At 46.4% G+C, this 21,448-nt stretch overlaps 1 protein-coding gene across 1 annotated transcript in view; it reads left to right on the top strand.

Moving 5' to 3' along the window:
- LOC115122774 (1-phosphatidylinositol 4,5-bisphosphate phosphodiesterase delta-1-like) overlaps nt 1-14,542 on the top strand; it is a 118,823-nt gene extending 104,281 nt beyond the window's left edge. Inside the window, exons 9-14 of the mRNA XM_065007706.1 lie at nt 2,093-2,260; nt 3,118-3,319; nt 11,168-11,346; nt 11,819-11,954; nt 12,697-12,846; nt 13,012-14,542. Coding sequence (XP_064863778.1) covers nt 2,093-2,260; nt 3,118-3,319; nt 11,168-11,346; nt 11,819-11,954; nt 12,697-12,846; nt 13,012-13,103 — 927 coding nt within the window. The 3' untranslated portion in view covers nt 13,104-14,542. The remainder of the gene's footprint in view (nt 1-2,092; nt 2,261-3,117; nt 3,320-11,167; nt 11,347-11,818; nt 11,955-12,696; nt 12,847-13,011) is intronic.
- The last annotated feature ends 6,906 nt before the right edge of the window (nt 14,543-21,448 follow it).

The following is a 21,448-nucleotide window of genomic DNA, read 5'->3' on the forward strand; positions in this document are numbered from 1 at the left end:
AGAGCTTATTTATATATTTTGTGTTATGAATACCAAGTATGTCTACTTCACCATCAGCCCATTTTATAGGTAAACTGCAGGGTAATGTAAAAGTTTAAAGATCCAATACGTAATATTGTACACTTATCATAATTAGGTTTTAGTCCAGAGAGTACATAAAAGTACATACAAGTTATCTAGATCTTCAATGAGACATTGCAGGGATCTAGCTTGTGGACTTAATATAAAACTTGAGTCATCAGCATACATGGACAACTCTGTTTTTAAGCCTTGGATTTCTAATCCTCTAATGTTATTGGATCTGATTTTAATAGCTATCATTTTGATGGCCATAACGAATAGATATGGTGGCAGCGGACACCCTTGTTTAATTCCTCTAAACAATTCAAAACTCTGAGAAGTAGCCGTTATTTACCATTTTACACCTGGGGTTGCTATACATTATTTTTTACCCATTTTATAAAAGAATTACCGAAAATTTTAAAAAATTATAAATAAAATCCAGTCTTACTTTATAAAATGCCTTTTCAAAATCCGCTATGAATACTAGGCCTGGCTTAGATGTTTCATGATGACTGGGTCTTTATATTTGCCATCTGGGTCTTGTTTTAATAACAGAGAAATCAGACCTACCTGCTGAGTACCTGACAGACCACCATTTCTATAGGACTAGTTAAAACAATCTAACAATGGAGCTTTTAGTATACCGAAAAAGGCTTGATATACCTCGACCGGTATGCCATCAAGCCCTGGGGTTTTTCCAGACTGAAAGGAATTAATAGCCTCAAGAAGTTCTTCTTCTGTAATTTGGCCTTCGCACTGATCTTTCTGTACATTTGTTAATTTTCCATTTAAAAAAAATACTATTTGGAGAGATTTCCTGACCGTAATCTTCAATCAGTGGGAGAGGATGAGACAGAAAAGATAACAGCTACCTGAAATAATTAGCTTCCTCTTTTAAAATATCATTCAGAGAATCATAGATGACTCCGTCTTCAGTAACGAGTTTCTGCAAATTCTTTTTGTTAGCGTTCCTGTATTGGAGATTCAGGAAGAATTGTGTGCATTTTTCTCCATATTCCATCCAGTTTGCTTTATTTTTGTAATAGATTACATTAGATAGTTCTTGAATAAGTTCTTCAAGTTCTTTTTGTTTTTCCTCTAACTTATTTTGCATCTCTGTAGTATCGTTTTGTTGCTGTCTACCTGTACTATTAGTTCATAGATTTCCCTTGTTAGTCTTCTCTCTTTAGCCAGAAACTGCTTTTTTATTATTGATGAATATTGAATGACTCCTGAAGGTACATTTATTTAAAAAGGTATTCCAAACATTAAAAAGGGGATTTTCTGAACCTATGTTATACATTTTTTTTGTCTTCGTTAAAAACAAGTTGTCCTCCAGTAAACTTTGATTACATTTCCAATATCCCCGTCCATGTGGAAAATCTATAAGAGTTATGTGAATGCCAGTTAGATGAGGATCCGATCATATTCTGTCTCCTATTAAACTTTTTTAACCTTTGATGCAAGAGAGAAAGAGACATGAAAGTAGTCAAGACGACTAGCTTGATTAAGTCTCCTCCATCTATATCTCACTAGGTCGGGGTTTTTTAGTCTCCAAATATCCACTATTTCTAATGTGTCCATGATATTTGTGATTTCCATAAGGGCATGGTGATGATAGTTTGTGGAGTGATTGCCTTTACGGTCCATTGAGGTACTTAACACTGTGTTACAGCATTTCCATAGCAATTGACGTTTCACATGAGAGACCTTGCATTACTCTAGAAACCGCTTCACTCTAGCACAAACGTTTTCCGGCATTGCATGACAGGCTGTGGACTATGGGCCTTTACCATCATGTCAAGTTGCACCCTCCTCAGCCTTACTATTTCATGGGAATTTTCATGTTCATTTTCCTTGCTAGAAGAACCGGTATAATAACAATAACAATAATGAAAAAATACAATAGGGCTGAACCAGCTTTGCTGTTGAACCCTTAACAGGGTATCCTGGGATTTAGTAGTCATTCAATTATCTAGTATAGATGCATCTCCATTAACACAATGTGTATCTGTCTGTCTCTGTGCAGGAGTTGAAGGGTCGGTTCATCATCAAGGGGAAACGTCTGAACAAGCTGGATGCCGTCTTCAGCAATACTAGTCCTGGAGTAGAGGAAGACTGTGTCTCAGAGGAGGACGAGGCTGCAGAGACCAACAACTCCAAGACAGACACCAACGGACAGAAGGCCAAAGCCAAGGTATGGTAACACGCTGCTGTGGTGCCAAGGTATGGTAACACGCTGCTGTGGTGCCAAGGTAGTCAAAGCCATGGTGTCCCAAATGTCACCCTAATCCCTAGTAGTGCACAACCAGCCCATAGGACAGTGGTAAGAAGAAGTAGAATAGAGTGCCATTTTGGACATGGTCATGCTACAGTGGTGTCAAGCTACTGTGGTGCCAAGCTACTGTGGTGCCAAGCTACTGTGGTGCCAAGCTACTGTGGTACCATGCTACTGTGGTACCATGCTACTGTGGTGCCAAGCTACTGTGGTGCCACGCTACTGTGGTGCCAAGCTACTGTGGTGTCACGCTACTGTGGTGCCAAGCTACTGTGGTGCCAAGCTACTGTGGTGCCATGCTACTGTGGTGCCAAGCTACTGTGGTACCATGCTACTGTGGTACCATGCTACTGTGGTGCCAAGGTACTGTGGTGCCAAGCTACTGTGGTGCCAAGGTACTGTGGTGCCAAGCTACTGTGGTACCATGCTACTGTGGTACCATGCTACTGTGGTGCCATGCTACTGTGGTGCCATGCTACTGTGGTGCCAAGGTACTGTGGTGCCAAGCTACTGTGGTACCATGCTACTGTGGTACCATGCTACTGTGGTGCCATGCTACTGTGGTACCATGCTACTGTGGTGCCAAGCTACTGTGGTACCATGCTACTGTGGTGCCAAGGTACTGTGGAATAGCTGCAAAACTGTCTTCAGCAGAACTAGTTCCATTTCAGGCCATATGCCAAGGAAAACACATATGGGAATACTTAGATAGAAATTCATTCAAAACATCTCTATTTCTGTAGATTTTATAAAAATGCTGTTTTATTGCTTTTCAGAAGTCAAAGATCAAGCTAGCCAAGCAGCTGTCTGATCTGGTGATCTACTGTAAGAGTGTCCACTTCTCAGGGTTTGAGCACGCTAAAGACAACCAGGCCTTCTATGAGATGTCCTCCTTTAAAGAGAGCAAGGCTGTTAACCTGGCTGAGACAGCAGGTAAATCAAATCAAAATCAAATCAAATGTATTTATATAGCCCTTCGTACATCAGCTGATATCTCAAAGTGCTGTACAGAAACCCAGCCTAAAACCCCAAACAGCAAGCAATGCAGGTGTAGAAGCACGGTGGCTAGGAAAAACTCCCTAGAAAGGCCAAAACCTAGGAAGAAACCTAGAGAGGAACCAGGCTATGTGGGGTGGCCAGTCCTCTTCTGGCTGTGCCGGGTGGAGATTATAACAGAACATGGCCAAGATGTTCAAATGTTCATAAATGACCAGCATGGTCGAATAATAATAAGGCAGAACAGTTGAAACTGGAGCAGCAGCACGGTCAGGTGGACTGGGGACAGCAAGGAGTCATCATGTCAGGTAGTCCTGGGGCACGGTCCTAGGGCTCAGGTCAGTTGAAACTGGAGCAGCAGCACGGCCAGGTGGACTGGGGACAGCAAGGAGTCATCATGTCAGGTAGTCCTGGGGCACGGTCCTAGGGCTCAGGTCCTCCGAGAGAGAGAAAGAAAGAGAGAATTAGAGAGAGCATATGTGGGGTGGCCAGTCCTCTTCTGGCTGTGCCGGGTGGAGATTATAACAGAACATGGCCAAGATGTTCAAATGTTCATAAATGACCAGCATGGTCGAATAATAATAAGGCAGAACAGTTGAAACTGGAGCAGCAGCACGGTCAGGTGGACTGGGGACAGCAAGGAGTCATCTGTCAGGTAGTCTGGGGCACGGTTAGGGCTCAGGTCCTCCGAATAAAAGAAAGCCTTAGAATATGTGGGGTGGCCAGTCCTCTTCTGGCTGTGCCTGGAGATTATAACAGAACATGGCCAAGATGTTCAAATGTTCATAAATGACCAGCATGGTCCAATAATAATAAGGCAGAACAGTTGAAACTGGAGCAGCAGCCTGACGGTCAGGTGGACTGGGGACAGCAAGGAGTCATCATGAATCAGGTAGTCCCTGGGGCACGGTCCTAGGGCTCAGGTCCCTCAGAGAGAGAATAAAGAAAGAGAATAATTAGAGAGAGCATATGTGGGGTGGCCAGTCCTGGCTGTGCCGGTGGAATAATAACAGAACATGGCCAAGATGTTCAAATGTTCATAAATGACCAGCATGGTCCAATAAGCCTGAATAAGGCCTGAGAACAAGCCTGAATTGGAGCGAGGAATAACATGAGCCTGAATAATAGCAGCAGGTCCTGAATAATCATCATGCAGGTAGTCCTGGGGCAAGGCTCAGAATAACAGCGTTGAAACTGGAGCAGCAGCCTGAATAACAGGTGGACTGGGGACAGCAAGCCATCATGAATAATAGCAGGTAATAGCAAGCCTGAATAATAGGCCTGAATAACACGGTCCTGGGCTCAGGTCAGTTGAAACTGAATAACAGCGAGCAGCAGCAATAACAGCGAGCCTGAATAATAGGAATCAGGTGGACAAGCCTGAATAATAGCAAGCCTGAATAACAGCGGCCTGAATAACAGCGAGCCTGAATAACAGGACCATTCAGCCTTGATTCAGTGTACATGACATTTCATTATGCATGTTCAGTTCTGGGGCACAGTCCATCTCTTTCAGGGCTCAGGTCAGTTGAAACTGGCTCCAGAACAGCAGCACGGCCAGTTCCCCTGTGGACTGGGGACAGCAAGGAGTCATCATGACAGGTAGTCCTGGGGACATGAACAATCTCTGTAGGGCTCAGGTCAGTCTGAAACTGGAGCAGCAGGTCACAGTCTTCCCTTTTCTCTATAAATGAACTGGGGACAGCTCAGGTCGCAGTCATCATGTCAGGTAGTCCTGGGTCTTCCCTTTCTCTATAAATGAACAATCTCTGTACCAGCTCAGGTCACAGTCTTCCCCTTTCTCTATAAATGAACAATCTCTGCACCAGCTCAGGTCAATAAATGAACAGACCAGCTCAGAAGTCTATAGAGAACATCTGTGGGGTGGCACAGTCTTCTTTTCTGGAACTGTGCTCAGGTGGAGATTATAACAAACATGGCAGGTCAAGATGTTCAAATGTTCATAAATGAACAGCACCAGCTGGTCACAGAATAAATAACAAGGCAGAGCTCAGGTCACAGTTGAAACTGTAGCAGCAGGTCACAGTCTTCCCCTTTCTCTATAAATGAACTGGGGACAGCAAGGTCACAGGCATGTCAGGTTCTCTATAAATGAACAATCTCTGCACCAGCTCAGGTCTTCCCTTTTCTCTAGTCTCTGCACCAGCTCAGGTCACAGGCTTCCCTTTTCTCTATAAATGAACAATCTCTGCAGCTTCCCCTTTCTCTATAAATGAGCACCAGCTCGGCCAGGTGGACTGGGGACAGCTCAGGTCAGTCATCATGTCAGGTAAATGTCCTGGGGCTCGGTCCAGGGCTTCAGGTCAGTAAATGAAACTGGAGCAGCAGCACAGGTCAGGTGGACTGGGGACAAATGAACAATCTCATCATGCTCAGGTAGTCTTCCCCTTTCTCTATAAATGAACAATCTCTGTCCAGATCAGGTCACAGTTTTCTCTATAAATGAACAATCTCTGTACCAGCAGGTCACAGTCTCCCCTTTCTCTATAAATGAACAATCTCTGTACCAGCTCAGGTCAGTCATCATGTCAATCTCTGTAGTCAGCTCAGGCACGGTCTTCCCCTTTCTCTATAAATGAACAATCTCTGCACCAGCTCAGGTCAGTCTTCCCCTTTCTCTATAAATGAACAATCTGTACCAGCTCAGGTCACAGTCTTCCCCTTTTCTCTAGGTGGACTGGGGACCAGCTCAAGGTCGAGTCATTTCTCAGGTAGAACAATCCTGGCTCAGGTCACAGTCTTCCCCTTTCTCTAGAACAATCTCTGGCTCAGGTCAGTCTTCCCCTGAAAATGAACAATCTCTGCAGCTCAGGTCAAAACCCCCTTTCTGTTAAATGAACAATCTGAATAAGCTAGGTCACAGTCCCCCTTTCTCTATAGAACAATCTCTGAAGCTCAGGTCAAGTCTTCCCTTTCTCTGAATAACAATCTCTGCAAGCCTGAATAATAGAACAATCTCTGAAGCTCAGGTCACAGTCTTCCCTGAATAACAGCAAGCCTGAATAATAAATGAACAATCCTGAATAACAGGTCAAGCCTGAATAAATGAACAAGCCTGAATAATCAGCAAGCCTGAACAATAACCAGCTCAGGTCAGCCCCTTTTCTCTATAAATAACAATCTCTGCACCAGCAAGTCTTCCCTGAATAACAATCTCTGCAAGCCTGAATAATTCTCTATAAATGAACAATCCTGAATACCAGCTCAATAACAGTCTTCCCTGAAATAACAATCTCTGCACCAGCCTGAATAACAGTTCCCTTTTCTCTATCCCGAGCCTCTATAAATGAATCTCTGCACCACAGGTCACAGTCCTGAATAAATGAACAATCTCTGAATACCAGCTCAGGTCTCTTCCCCTTTCTCTATAAATGAATAATCTCTGCACCAGCTCAGGTCACAGTCTTCTGAATAAATGAACAATCCTGTACCAGCTCAGGTCACAGTCTTCCCCTTTCTCTATAAATGAACAATCTGATTCACAGTCTTCCCCTTTCTCTATAAATGAACAATCTCTGTACCAGCTCAGGTCACATCTTCCCCTTATGCATGTTCAATCTCTGTACCAGCTCAGGTCACAGTCTTCCCTTTTCATAAATGAACAATCTCTGCTCAGGTCACAGTCTTCCCCTTTCTCTATAAATGAACAATCTCTGCACCAGCTCAGGTCTTTAGTCTTCCCAACTTTCTCTATAAATGAACAATCTCTGCACCAGCTCAGGTCACAGTCTTCCCTTTCTCTATAAATGAACAATCTCTGCACCAGCTCAGGTCACAGTCTTCCCTTTTCTCTATAAATGAACAATCTCTGCACCAGCTCAGGTCACAGTCTTCCCTTTCTCTATAAATGAACAATCTCTGCACCAGCTCAGGTCACAGTCTTCCCTTTTCTCTATAAATGAACAATCTCTGTCCAGCTCAGGTCACAGTCTTCCCCTTTCTCTATAAATGAACAATTATATTTTCCCTTTTCTCTATAAATGAACAATCTCTGACCAGCTCAGGTCACAGTCTTCCCTTTTCTCTATAAATGAACAATCTCTGTACCAGCTCAGGTCACAGTCTTCCCCTTTCTCTATAAATGAACAATCTCTGTACCAGCTCAGGTCACAGTCTTCCCTTTCTCTATAAATGAACAATCTCTGTACCAGCTCAGGTCACAGTCTTCCCCTTTCTCTATAAATGAACAATCTCTGTACCAGCTCAGGTCACAGTCTTCCCCTTTCTCTATAAATGAACAATCTCTGTACCAGCTCAGGTCACAGTCTTCCCCTTTCTCTATAAATGAACAATCTCTGCACCAGCTCAGGTCACAGTCTTCCCCTTTCTCTATAAATGAACAATCTCTGTACCAGCTCAGGTCGCAGTCTTCCCCTTTCTCTATAAATGAACAATCTCTGTACCAGCTCAGGTCACAGTCTTCCCCTTTCTCTATAAATGAACAATCTCTGTACCAGCTCAGGTCACAGTCTTCCCCTTTCTCTATAAATGAACAATCTCTGCACCAGCTCAGGTCACAGTCTTCCCCTTTCTCTATAAATGAACAATCTCTGCACCAGCTCAGGTCACAGTCTTCCCCTTTCTCTATATATGAACAATCTCTGTACCAGCTCAGGTCACAGTCTTCCCTTTTCTCTATAAATGAACAATCTCTGCACCAGCTCAGGTCACAGTCTTCCCCTTTCTCTATATATGAACAATCTCTGTACCAGCTCAGGTCACAGTCTTCCCTTTTCTCTATAAATGAACAATCTCTGCACCAGCTCAGGTCACAGTCTTCCCTTTTCTCTATAAATGAACAATCTCTGCACCAGCTCAGGTCACAGGCTTCCCTTTTCTCTATAAATGAACAATCTCTGTACCAGCTCAGGTCACAGTCTTCCCCTTTCTCTATAAATGAACAATCTCTGCACCAGCTCAGGTCACAGGCTTCCCTTTTCTCTATAAATGAACAATCTCTGCACCAGCTCAGGTCACAGTCTTCCCTTTTCTCTATAAATGAACAATCTCTGCACCAGCTCAGGTCACAGGCTTCCCTTTTCTCTATAAATGAACAATCTCTGCACCAGCTCAGGTCACAGTCTTCCCCTTTCTCTATAAATGAACAATCTCTGCACCAGCTCAGGTCACAGGCTTCCCTTTTCTCTATAAATGAACAATCTCTGCACCAGCTCAGGTCACAGTCTTCCCCTTTCTCTATAAATGAACAATCTCTGCACCAGCTCAGGTCACAGTCTTCCCTTTTCTCTATAAATGAACAATCTCTGTACCAGCTCAGGTCACAGTCTTCCCCTTTCTCTATAAATGAACAATCTCTGTACCAGCTCAGGTCACAGTCTTCCCCTTTCTCTATAAATGAACAATCTCTGTACCAGCTCAGGTCACAGTCTTCCCTTTTCTCTATAAATGAACAATCTCTGTACCAGCTCAGGTCACAGTCTTCCCCTTTCTCTATAAATGAACAATCTCTGTACCAGCTCAGGTCACAGTCTTCCCCTTTCTCTATACATGAACAATCTCTGTACCAGCTCAGGTCACAGTCTTCCCCTTTCTCTATAAATGAACAATCTCTGCACCAGCTCAGGTCACAGTCTTCCCCTTTCTCTATAAATGAACAATCTCTGCACCAGCTCAGGTCACAGTCTTCCCCTTTCTCTATAAATGAACAATCTCTGCACCAGCTCAGGTCACAGTCTTCCCCTTTCTCTATAAATGAACAATCTCTGCACCAGCTCAGGTCACAGTCTTCCCTTTTCTCTATAAATGAACAATCTCTGCACCAGCTCAGGTCACAGGCTTCCCTTTTCTCTATAAATGAACAATCTCTGCACCAGCTCAGGTCACAGTCTTCCCCTTTCTCTATAAATGAACAATCTCTGCACCAGCTCAGGTCACAGGCTTCCCTTTTCTCTATAAATGAACAATCTCTGTACCAGCTCAGGTCACAGTCTTCCCCTTTCTCTATAAATGAACAATCTCTGCACCAGCTCAGGTCACAGTCTTCCCTTTTCTCTATAAATGAACAATCTCTGCACCAGCTCAGGTCACAGTCTTCCCTTTTCTCTATAAATGAACAATCTCTGCACCAGCTCAGGTCACAGGCTTCCCTTTTCTCTATAAATGAACAATCTCTGCACCAGCTCAGGTCACAGTCTTCCATTTTCTCTATAAATGAACAATCTCTGTACCAGCTCAGGTCACAGTCTTCCCTTTTCTCTATAAATGAACTATCTCTGCACCAGCTCAGGTCACAGTCTTCCCTTTTCTCTATAAATGAACAATCTCTGTACCAGCTCAGGTCACAGTCTTCCCCTTTCTCTATAAATGAACAATCTCTGCACCAGCTCAGGTCACAGTCTTCCCCTTTCTCTATAAATGAACAATCTCTGCACCAGCTCAGGTCACAGGCTTCCCTTTTCTCTATAAATGAACAATCTCTGCACCAGCTCAGGTCACAGTCTTCCCCTTTCTCTATAAATGAACAATCTCTGTACCAGCTCAGGTCACAGTCTTCCCCTTTCTCTATAAATGAACAATCTCTGCACCAGCTCAGGTCACAGGCTTCCCTTTTCTCTATAAATGAACAATCTCTGCACCAGCTCAGGTCACAGTCTTCCCCTTTCTCTATAAATGAACAATCTCTGCACCAGCTCAGGTCACAGGCTTCCCTTTTCTCTATAAATGAACAATCTCTGCACCAGCTCAGGTCACAGTCTTCCCCTTTCTCTATAAATGAACAATCTCTGCACCAGCTCAGGTCACAGTCTTCCCTTTTCTCTATAAATGAACAATCTCTGTACCAGCTCAGGTCACAGTCTTCCCCTTTCTCTATAAATGAACAATCTCTGCACCAGCTCAGGTCACAGTCTTCCCTTTTCTCTATAAATGAACAATCTCTGTACCAGCTCAGGTCACAGTCTTCCCCTTTCTCTATAAATGAACAATCTCTGTACCAGCTCAGGTCACAGTCTTCCCCTTTCTCTATAAATGAACAATCTCTGCACCAGCTCAGGTCACAGTCTTCCCCTTTCTCTATAAATGAACAATCTCTGCACCAGCTCAGGTCACAGTCTTCCCCTTTCTCTATAAATGAACAATCTCTGCACCAGCTCAGGTCACAGTCTTCCCTTTTCTCTATAAATGAACAATCTCTGCACCAGCTCAGGTCACAGTCTTCCCCTTTCTCTATAAATGAACAATCTCTGTACCAGCTCAGGTCACAGTCTTCCCCTTTCTCTATAAATGAACAATCTCTGCACCAGCTCAGGTCACAGTCTTCCCCTTTCTCTATAAATGAACAATCTCTGTACCAGCTCAGGTCACAGTCTTCCCCTTTCTCTATAAATGAACAATCTCTGCACCAGCTCAGGTCACAGTCTTCCCCTTTCTCTATAAATGAACAATCTCTGCACCAGCTCAGGTCACAGTCTTCCCCTTTCTCTATAAATGAACAATCTCTGTACCAGCTCAGGTCACAGTCTTCCCTTTTCTCTATAAATGAACAATCTCTGCACCAGCTCAGGTCACAGTCTTCCCCTTTCTCTATAAATGAACAATCTCTGTACCAGCTCAGGTCACAGTCTTCCCTTTTCTCTATAAATGAACCATCTCTGCACCAGCTCAGGTCACAGTCTTCCCTTTTCTCTATAAATGAACAATCTCTGCACCAGCTCAGGTCACAGTCTTCCCCTTTCTCTATAAATGAACAATCTCTGCACCAGCTCAGGTCACAGTCTTCCCCTTTCTCTATAAATTCATGATCAATGCTTTATTGATCGATGCTTTATTGATTATGATTTTTCTTTCCAGTGGCGCTGAACTTCCAGACTCCATCTAAGGAGATGGACCTGAACCAGGGCAGGTTCCGATCCAACGGGCTGAGTGGATACATCCTGAAGCCTGAATTCCAGAGATACGCTGGGTCAGAGTTCAATCCTATGACCCTAACCAAGGGACCCTGGATCAAACACAAGGCCTTCCACATCATGGTGAGAGGATCACCGTTATAGTGTGTTATATACTGTATATATATATATATACTCTATTGATTTATATATGATACTATAGTGTATTACATTAGTGGAAAATCACTAGTGTATTATAATAGCTACTATTAGAACACAGTGAAGGCTACTACAGAGAATGGTACATTGATGAATAAAATAGCAATATATTGAGGAAGGAAAATGGCCTTCTGATAACATAAATGAGTTTCTGTGCAGTATATTGTGTTTTTCATTTTAGATCGTATCTTATAGTGAACACTGCTAAGAGAAATGGGGCTAGGAACTGAGTGGCATCGTTTCAAATTAGAAGATTTGATTGAGATATGGTTCAAGAGGGATTCATTATGTTGTGTACTAATCAGCACTACAGTATATCAAATGCTTTGAAATATCCTTAGTCATTAGACTTCTGCTATAGACCTCTGTGTTTGTGTGTGTGCGTGCGTGTCTCCAGGTGATCTCAGCCCAGCAGCTGCCCAAGCTAAACAAGGACAAGCCTAAATCCATCGTGGACCCGCTGGTTAAAGTGGAGATCGACGGTGTTCCAGCTGACACGTGCAGCAAGGAGACACGCTCCATCGAGAACAACGGTGAGACACATACAGGCACACTCACACACACGCAGCATCAGTATCTTATCCAGGCTTTCTGTTCCTCTCACCAGGTTTTAATCCCATGTGGAATGATGTTCCTCTCTGCAGGTTAAATGTGGAATGATGTTCCTCTCTGCAGGTTTTAATCCCATGTGGAATGATGTTCCTCTCTGCAGGTTTTAATCCCATGTGGAATGATGTTCCTCTCTGCAGGTTAAATGTGGAATGATGTTCCTCTCTGCAGGTTAAATGTGGAACGATGTTCCTCTCTGCAGGTTAAATGTGGAATGATGTTCCTCTCACCAGGTTTTAATCCCATGTGGAATGATGTTCCTCTCTGCAGGTTAAATGTGGAATGATGTTCCTCTCTCCAGGTTTTAATCCCATGTGGAATGATGTTCCTCTCTGCAGGTTTTAATCCCATGTGGAATGATGTTCCTCTCTGCAGGTTAAATGTGGAATGATGTTCCTCTCTCCAGGTTTTAATCCCATGTGGAATGATGTTCCTCTCTGCAGGTTTTAATCCCATGTGGATTGATGTTCCTCTCTGCAGGTTAAATGTGGAATGATATTCCTCTCTGCAGGTTAAATGTGGAATGATGTTCCTCTCTGCAGGTTAAATGTGGATTGATGTTCCTCTCTGCAGGTTAAATGTGGAATGATGTTCCTCTCTGCAGGTTAAATGTGGAATGATGTTCCTCTCTGCAGGTTAAATGTGGATTGATGTTCCTCTCTGTAGGTTTTAACCCCATGTGGAATGAGACGTTCCAGTTTGACATCCAGGTACCAGAGCTGGCCATGTTGCGTTTCCTGGTCGAAGACTATGACGCCACCTCACAGAACGACCTGATTGGACATTACTGCCTGCCACTGACCAGTCTACAGAACGGTAATACCTCCCTCTGTCTCTCTCTGTCTTGTCCCTCTCTCTTCTTTCTCTGTCATCCTCTCTCTCTTTCTCTCACCCCCCTCTCTCTCTCTCTCCTTCTCTCTCTCCTTCTCTCCTCTCATTGCTGACTGCTGACTTATTCAAACCTCACATCCTGTTTCCCAGGCTACCGCCACGTCCCTCTGCTCACCAAGCGTGGTGATGTCATCCCCTCCGCCGGCCTGTTTGTTCACCTCATGCTGCTGGACGCCAAATAGATCCCTCCCACATCACGCTGACCCCTCCCACATCACGCTGACGCCTCCCACATCACGCTGACCCCTCCCACATCACACTGACCCCTCCCACATCACGCTGACCCCTCCCACTTCACACTGACACCTCCCACATCACGCTGACGCCTCCCACATCACGCTGACCCCTCCCACATCACGCTGACCCCTCCCACTTCACACTGACGCCTCCCACATCACGCTGACCCCTCACACATCACGCTGACCCCTCCCACACCGACCACTCACATACCACACTTGCCACTCCCACATGATACAAACCACTCACATACCACACTGACCCTTCCCACATCATACTAACCCCTCCCACACCACACTGACCCCTCCCACATCATACTAAAAAGTCCAATCCACACTGACCCCTCCCACATCATACTAAAAAGTCCAATCCACACTGACCCCTCCCACACCACACTGACCCCTCCCACATCATACTAAAAAGTCCAATCCACACTGACCCCTCCCACATCATACTGACAAATCCCACATCATTGAGTTGTAACTGACAAGGTTTTTAATATGTCGATATTTAATGTTTTATCTACTTCTTTTAAGTTTGTTCCACCTGAGTAAGTCTGACCACAAGTCAGAGACCACTGTGATGACGCACCAAAATGTGTTTGATGGATCGCTGGAAAATAGGATTTTGTAGACTTACAGTCCAAACTGTTGTTTTTGTCGCACTGCTTTGCTTTATCTCGGCCAGGTCGCAGTTGTAAATGAGAACTTGTTAAATAAATTAAAATATATATATATATGTTTTCCAATGGTGCGATTTCTGTCGGTATGCAAATATTATCCAACTTGAATAAACTCTTGGAGGTCAGGATGACAGCAGTGGTGTTGTCTACGACGATACGGATATCACTTATTATTGATATCTACATAGTATATTGATGTGAATCACACTGCTGCTCTCTCATTTAGCTATTTACGCCTTAGGGGATTGTGGTTGTTGGCTGTTCACAAATCTAAAATGTGTATTTGAACCCAATAATGGTTGAATTCAATATGTTTAAACTGCCTATCAATCATTGTTTTTAAAACCAGTGGACAGCCAGTGGAAAATGCACTCTGGCAGCAGCTGCATAGCGTGGATCCCAGCCTATGGAATAAAAGTGGGGCTTTCATTGCTCAGTCTAATTCATGTTGATTACTAACAAATAAAAGATCCATAGGCCTAATGGACACATGATCAAACTCATTATGACTGTTGTTACTGACTGTTCATGTGAAACGCACATCAAGCCCGACATGACCTACTGTGGTTCCTCTTAACACTCTTCTCTTGATATCAGCTGTGTAACATTTAACAGAGTATAGTCGCTGTGGTAGTAATATCTTGCTGTTGTTTTTCAGTAAACTGCATTTGCACATGCTCTTGAATAAAATCATAATTTAGAAAAGTTGTTTGATGGTGAATTCTTTTTGAGAGAGAGATTTTGTGGCAACTTTATGATATGATAATCTTTATGATAATTAGCCGTGTTGTTATGGAAGGGTTAGTTCAATATGATCGTCAAACTGAGTTGGAGTAAATATAACAAAACACAAGCCAGCAAGATCTTCCTTGATTTAATTCATTTTGAATGTTAAAAACACTCCTGCTTCTTATGCTGTTCAGCTGGTAGAACATGTCAGTGAAGGACTGGGCATGTTTTTGTTCAATAAAAAAAAATGATAAAGGGACTTTGTTAAAGACACTGAAAATGAAAGTGGTATTGCTGTTGGTAACATCCAGTATCTGGCAGGTTCTCGTCATCAGCTGGAGTATAATAATAATCTTATTTAAATTGTAGAGCGCATAATGTATGCATGTACAGTTCCTCTAGCTTGAACTGTATTTGAAAAGTATGGCAACTTAAACACTACATGGACACAATCAATGAAAATATAACCATTCAACTCTAATAAGATATGTGCCTTTGTCATCCCAACTGACTGACTCCGCCCACTCAAAACAGCCCTGCCTTCTTCAGGTCGTTTTACCGCCCCTTGGGCAGCCGCTGGAAACCAGCCCGAGAACAACTCAGCAGGTTCTCCAGATCCACATCAGAGAGACAGTCCTGACAACAGAGAGAGACAGTCCTGACAACAGAGAGAGAGAGAGAGAGAGAGAGAGAGAGGGACAGTCCTGACAATGGAGAGAGAGAGAGACAGTCCTGACAACAGAGAGAGAGAGAGCCAGTCCTGACAACAGAGAGAGAGAGAGAGAGAGAGAGAGACAGTCCTGACAATGGAGAGAGAGAGAGACAGTCCTGACAACAGAGAGAGAGAGACAGTCCTGACAATGGAGAGAGAGAGAGACAGTCCTGACAACAGAGAGAGAGAGAGAGAGAGAGAGAGACAGACAGTCCTGACAACAGAGAGAGAGAGAGACAGTCCTGACAACAGAGAGAGAGAGAGAGACAGTCCTGACAACAGAGAGAGAGAGAGAGAGAGTCCTGACAACAGAGAGAGAGAGAGAGAGAGACAGTCCTGACAACAGAGAGAGAGAGAGAGAGAGAGAGAGACAGACAGTCCTGACAACAGAGAGAGAGAGAGACAGTCCTGACAACAGAGAGAGAGAGAGAGACAGTCCTGACAACAGAGAGAGAGAGAGAGAGAGACAGTCCTGACAACAGAGAGAGAGAGAGAGAGAGACAGTCCTGACAACAGAGAGAGAGAGAGAGAGACAGTCCTGACAACAGAGAGAGAGAGAGAGAGAGAGACAGTCCTGACAACGGAGAGAGAGAGAGACAGTCCTGACAACGGAGAGAGAGAGACAGTCCTGACAATGGAGAGAGAGAGACAGTCCTGACAATGGAGAGAGAGAGAGACAGTCCTGACAATGGAGAGAGAGAGACAGTCCTGACAATGGAGAGAGAGAGACAGTCCTGACAATGGAGAGAGAGAGACAGTCCTGACAATGGAGAGAGAGACAGAGGGAAGTTAAGGGAAGAGAGAGGAGAGAGAGATGGAGAGGAAGGAGAGCAAGAGAGAGATGTGTTATGCTGCCCAGTGCTGTCGATTTACAACCATTACCAATGTGTCTCACCTCTACTGGGTAAGTGATAGTCAATGTGTCTCACCTCTACTGGGTTAGTGATAGTCAATGTGTCTCACCTCTACTGGGTTAGTGATAGTCAGTGTGTCTCCTCTACTGGGTACTTGATAGTCAATGTGTCTCACCTCTACTGGGTAAGTGATAGTCAATGTGTCTCACCTCTACTGGGTAAGTGATAGTCAATGTGTCTCCTCTACTGGGTAAGTGATAGTCAATGTGTCTCACCTCTACTGGGTAAGTGATAGTCAATGTGTCTCACCTCTCTCCTGTTAGGGTCTTCTCCCTGGGGTAGTTCATTGGGGCTCTTGTTGAGCAGCAGCTCAGCGGCCAGGTACTCTCAAGTCCTGGGGGCCGAGGAGGACAAGGTGGGAGACAGAGTGGTGCTGAAGGTGTTGGACAGGTTGGGTCTGGGCACCAGGGGTGGCGAGATGAGCTTCCTCCCTCTAGATGGAGCTTGTAGGATGGGCAGTGGTGTAAAGTACTTGAGTAAAAATACTTTAAAGTACTAAAGTATTTTCGGGGGGTATCTGTAATTTACTTTAATTTATATTTTTGGCAACTATTACTTCTCTACATTTCGAAAGAAAATGTACTTTTTACTCCATACATTTTCCCTGACACCCAAAAGTACTTGTTACATTGACAGGAAAATTGTCCAATTCGCACACTTATCAAGAGAACATCCCTGGTCCTCCCTACTGCCTCTGATCTGGAGGACTCACTAAACACAAATGCTTTGGTTGTAAATGTCTGAGTGTCAGTGTTGGAGAGTGCCCGTGGCTATCCAGCAAAAAAAATCATAATAATTGTGCCATCTGGTTTGCTTAATTAATATAAGGAATTTGAAATTATTTAAACTTTTGACACTTCTACTCAAGTAGTATTTTACTGGGTGACTTTTACTTGAGTCATTTTCTATTAAAGGCATCTTTACTTTTTCTCAAGTATGACAGTTTAGTACTTCTTCCACCACTGAGGATGGGGGAGCGCTAAGCTGGTCTGGGCCTCCTGGAGCGCTGTATCCACCACCTCCACTACTCCCCCAAGTAGAACCCTTAGATGGAGCTTGTAGGATGGGGGAGAGCTAAGCTGGTCTGGGCCTCCTGTATCCACCACCTCCACTACTCCCCCAAGTAGAACCCTTAGATGGAGCTTGTAGGATGGGGGAGAGCTAAGCTGGTCTGGGCCTCCTGGAGCGCTGTATCCACCACCTCCACTACTCCCCCAAGTAGAACCCTTAGATGGAGCTTGTAGGATGGAGGAGAGCTAAGCTGGTCTGGGCCTCCTGTATCCACCACCTCCACTACTCCCCCAAGTAGAACCCTTAGATGGAGCTTGTAGGATGGGGGAGCGCTAAGCTGGTCTGGGCCTCCTGTATCCACCACCTCCACTACTCCCCAAGTAGAACCCTTAGATGGAGCTTGTAGGATGGGGAGAGCTAAGCTGGTCTGGGCCTCCTGGAGCGCTGTATCCACCACCTCCACTACTCCCCCAAGTAGAACCCTTAGATGGAGCTTGTAGGATGGGGAGAGCTAAGCTGGTCTGGGCCTCCTGGAGTGCTGTATCCACCACCTCCACTACTCCCCAAGTAGAACCCTTAGATGGAGCTTGTAGGATGGGGAGAGCTAAGCTGGTCTGGGCCTCCTGGAGCGCTGTATCCACCACCTCCACTACTCCCCCAAGTAGAACCCTTAGATGGAGCTTGTAGGATGGGGGAGAGCTAAGCTGGCCTGGGCCTCCTGGAGCGCTGTATCCACCACCTCTACTACTCCCCCAAGTAGAACCCTTAGATGGAGCTTGTAGGATGGGGGAGAGCTAAGCTGGTCTGGGCCTCCTGTATCCACCACCTCCACTACTCCCCCAAGTAGAACCCTTAGATGGAGCTTGTAGGATGGAGGAGAGCTAAGCTGGTCTGGGCCTCCTGTATCCACCACCTCCACTACTCCCCCAAGTAGAACCCTTAGATGGAGCTTGTAGGATGGGGGAGAGCTAAGCTGGTCTGGGCCTCCTGTATCCACCACCTCCACTACTCCCCCAAGTAGAACCCTTAGATGGAGCTTGTAGGATGGGGGAGCGCTAAGCTGGTCTGGGCCTCCTGTATCCACCACCTCCACTACTCCCCCAAGTAGAACCCTTAGATGGAGCTTGTAGGATGGGGGAGAGCTAAACTGGTCTGGGCCTCCTGTATCCACCACCTCCACTACTCCCCCAAGTAGAACCCTTAGATGGAGCTTGTAGGATGGGGGAGAGCTAAGCTGGTCTGGGCCTCCTGTATCCACCACCTCCACTACTCCCCCAAGTAGAACCCTTAGATGGAGCTTGTAGGATGGGGGAGAGCTAAGCTGGTCTGGGCCTCCTGGAGCGCTGTATCCACCACCTCCACTACTCCCCCAAGTAGAACCCTTAGATGGAGCTTGTAGGATGGAGGAGAGCTAAGCTGGTCTGGGCCTCCTGTATCCACCACCTCCACTACTCCCCCAAGTAGAACCCTTAGATGGAGCTTGTAGGATGGGGGAGCGCTAAGCTGGTCTGGGCCTCCTGTATCCACCACCTCCACTACTCCCCCAAGTAGAACCCTTAGATGGAGCTTGTAGGATGGGGGAGAGCTAAGCTGGTCTGGGCCTCCTGGAGCGCTGTATCCACCACCTCCACTACTCCCCCAAGTAGAACCCTTAGATGGAGCTTGTAGGATGGGGGAGAGCTAAGCTGGTCTGGGCCTCCTGGAGTGCTGTATCCACCACCTCCACTACTCCCCCAAGTAGAACCCTTAGATGGAGCTTGTAGGATGGGGGAGAGCTAAGCTGGTCTGGGCCTCCTGGAGCGCTGTATCCACCACCTCCACTACTCCCCCAAGTAGAACCCTTAGATGGAGCTTGTAGGATGGGGGAGAGCTAAGCTGGCCTGGGCCTCCTGGAGCGCTGTATCCACCACCTCTACTACTCCCCCAAGTAGAACCCTTAGATGGAGCTTGTAGGATGGGGGAGAGCTAAGCTGGTCTGGGCCTCCTGTATCCACCACCTCCACTACTCCCCCAAGTAGAACCCTTAGATGGAGCTTGTAGGATGGAGGAGAGCTAAGCTGGTCTGGGCCTCCTGTATCCACCACCTCCACTACTCCCCCAAGTAGAACCCTTAGATGGAGCTTGTAGGATGGGGGAGAGCTAAGCTGGTCTGGGCCTCCTGTATCCACCACCTCCACTACTCCCCCAAGTAGAACCCTTAGATGGAGCTTGTAGGATGGGGGAGCGCTAAGCTGGTCTGGGCCTCCTGTATCCACCACCTCCACTACTCCCCCAAGTAGAACCCTTAGATGGAGCTTGTAGGATGGGGGAGAGCTAAGCTGGTCTGGGCCTCCTGGAGCGCTGTATCCACCACCTCCACTACTCCCCAAGTAGAACCCTTAGATGGAGCTTGTAGGATGGGGGAGAGCTAAGCTGGTCTGGGCCTCCTGGAGTGCTGTATCCACCACCTCCACTACTCCCCCAAGTAGAACCCTTAGATGGAGCTTGTAGGATGGGGGAGAGCTAAGCTGGTCTGGGCCTCCTGGAGCGCTGTATCCACCACCTCCACTACTCCCCCAAGTAGAACCCTTAGATGGAGCTTGTAGGATGGGGGAGAGCTAAGCTGGCCTGGGCCTCCTGGAGCGCTGTATCCACCACCTCTACTACTCCCCCAAGTAGAACCCTTAGATGGAGCTTGTAGGATGGGGGAGAGCTAAGCTGGTCTGGGCCTCCTGTATCCACCACCTCCACTACTCCCCCAAGTAGAACCCTTAGATGGAGCTTGTAGGATGGGGAGAGCTAAGCTGGTCTGGGCCTCCTGTATCCACCACCTCCACTACTCCCCAAGTAGAACCCTTAGATGGAGCTTGTAGGATGGGGAGCGCTAAGCTGGTCTGGGCCTCCTGTATCCACCACCTCCACTACTCCCCCAAGTAGAACCCTTAGATGGAGCTTGTAGGATGGGGGAGAGCTAAGCTGGTCTGGGCCTCCTGGAGCGCTGTATCCACCACCTCCACTACTCCCCCAAGTAGAACCCTTAGATGGAGCTTGTAGGATGGGGGAGAGCTAAGCTGGTCTGGGCCTCCTGGAGTGCTGTATCCACCACCTCCACTACTCTCCCAAGTAGAACCCTTAGATGGAGCTTGTAGGATGGGGGAGAGCTAAGCTGGTCTGGGCCTCCTGGAGTGCTGTATCCACCACCTCCACTACTCCCCCAAGTAGAACCCTTAGATGGAGCTTGTAGGATGGGGGAGAGCTAAGCTGGTCTGGGCCTCCTGGAGCGCTGTATCCACCACCTCCACTACTCCCCCAAGTAGAACCCTTAGATGGAGCTTGTAGGATGGGGGAGAGCTAAGCTGGTCTGGGCCTCCTGGAGCGCTGTATCCACCACCTCCACTACTCCCCAAGTAGAACCCTTAGATGGAGCTTGTAGGATGGGGGAGAGCTAAGCTGGTCTGGGCCTCCTGGAGCGCTGTATCCACCACCTCCACTACTCCCCAAGTAGAACCCTTAGATGGAGCTTGTAGGATGGGGAGAGCTAAGCTGGTCTGGGCCTCCTGGAGCGCTGTATCCACCACCTCTACTACTCCCCCAAGTAAAACCCTTAGATGGAGCTTGTAGGATGGGGACTAAGCTGGTCTGGGCCTCCTGTAGAAAACCCTGATGGAGCTTGTAGGATGGGGAGAGCTAAGCTGGTCTGGGCCTCCTGGAGCGCTGTATCCACCACCTCCACTACTCCCCCAAGTAGAACCCTTAGATGGAGCTTGTAGGATGGGGGAGAGCTAAGCTGGTCTGGGCCTCCTGTATCCACCACCTCTACTACTCCCCCAAGTAAAACCCTTAGATGGAGCTTGTAGGATGGGGGAGAGCTAAGCTGGTCTGGGCCTCCTGTATCCACCACCTCCACTACTCCCCCAAGTAGAACCCTTAGATGGAGCTTGTAGGATGGGGGAGAGCTAAGCTGGTCTGGGCCTCCTGTATCCACCACCTCCACTACTCCCCCAAGTAGAACCCTTAGATGGAGCTTGTAGGATGGGGGAGAGCTAAGCTGGTCTGGGCCTCCTGTATCCACCACCTCCACTACTCCCCCAAGCAGAACCAGCTCAGGTCTGTGTTACAGACACATAAGAAGAGGTTGAGTGATAACCACCAGCAGGTGAAGGCCGATATCCTCCAGCAGGTGAAGGCCGATATCCACCAGCAGGTGAAGGGCGATATCCACCAGCAGGTGAAGGGCGATATCCTCCAGCAGGTGAAGGCCGA

The sequence above is a fragment of the Oncorhynchus nerka genome, linkage group LG22 (assembly GCF_034236695.1).
Source record: "Oncorhynchus nerka isolate Pitt River linkage group LG22, Oner_Uvic_2.0, whole genome shotgun sequence".
NCBI classification, from domain to species: Eukaryota; Metazoa; Chordata; class Actinopteri; order Salmoniformes; family Salmonidae; genus Oncorhynchus; species Oncorhynchus nerka.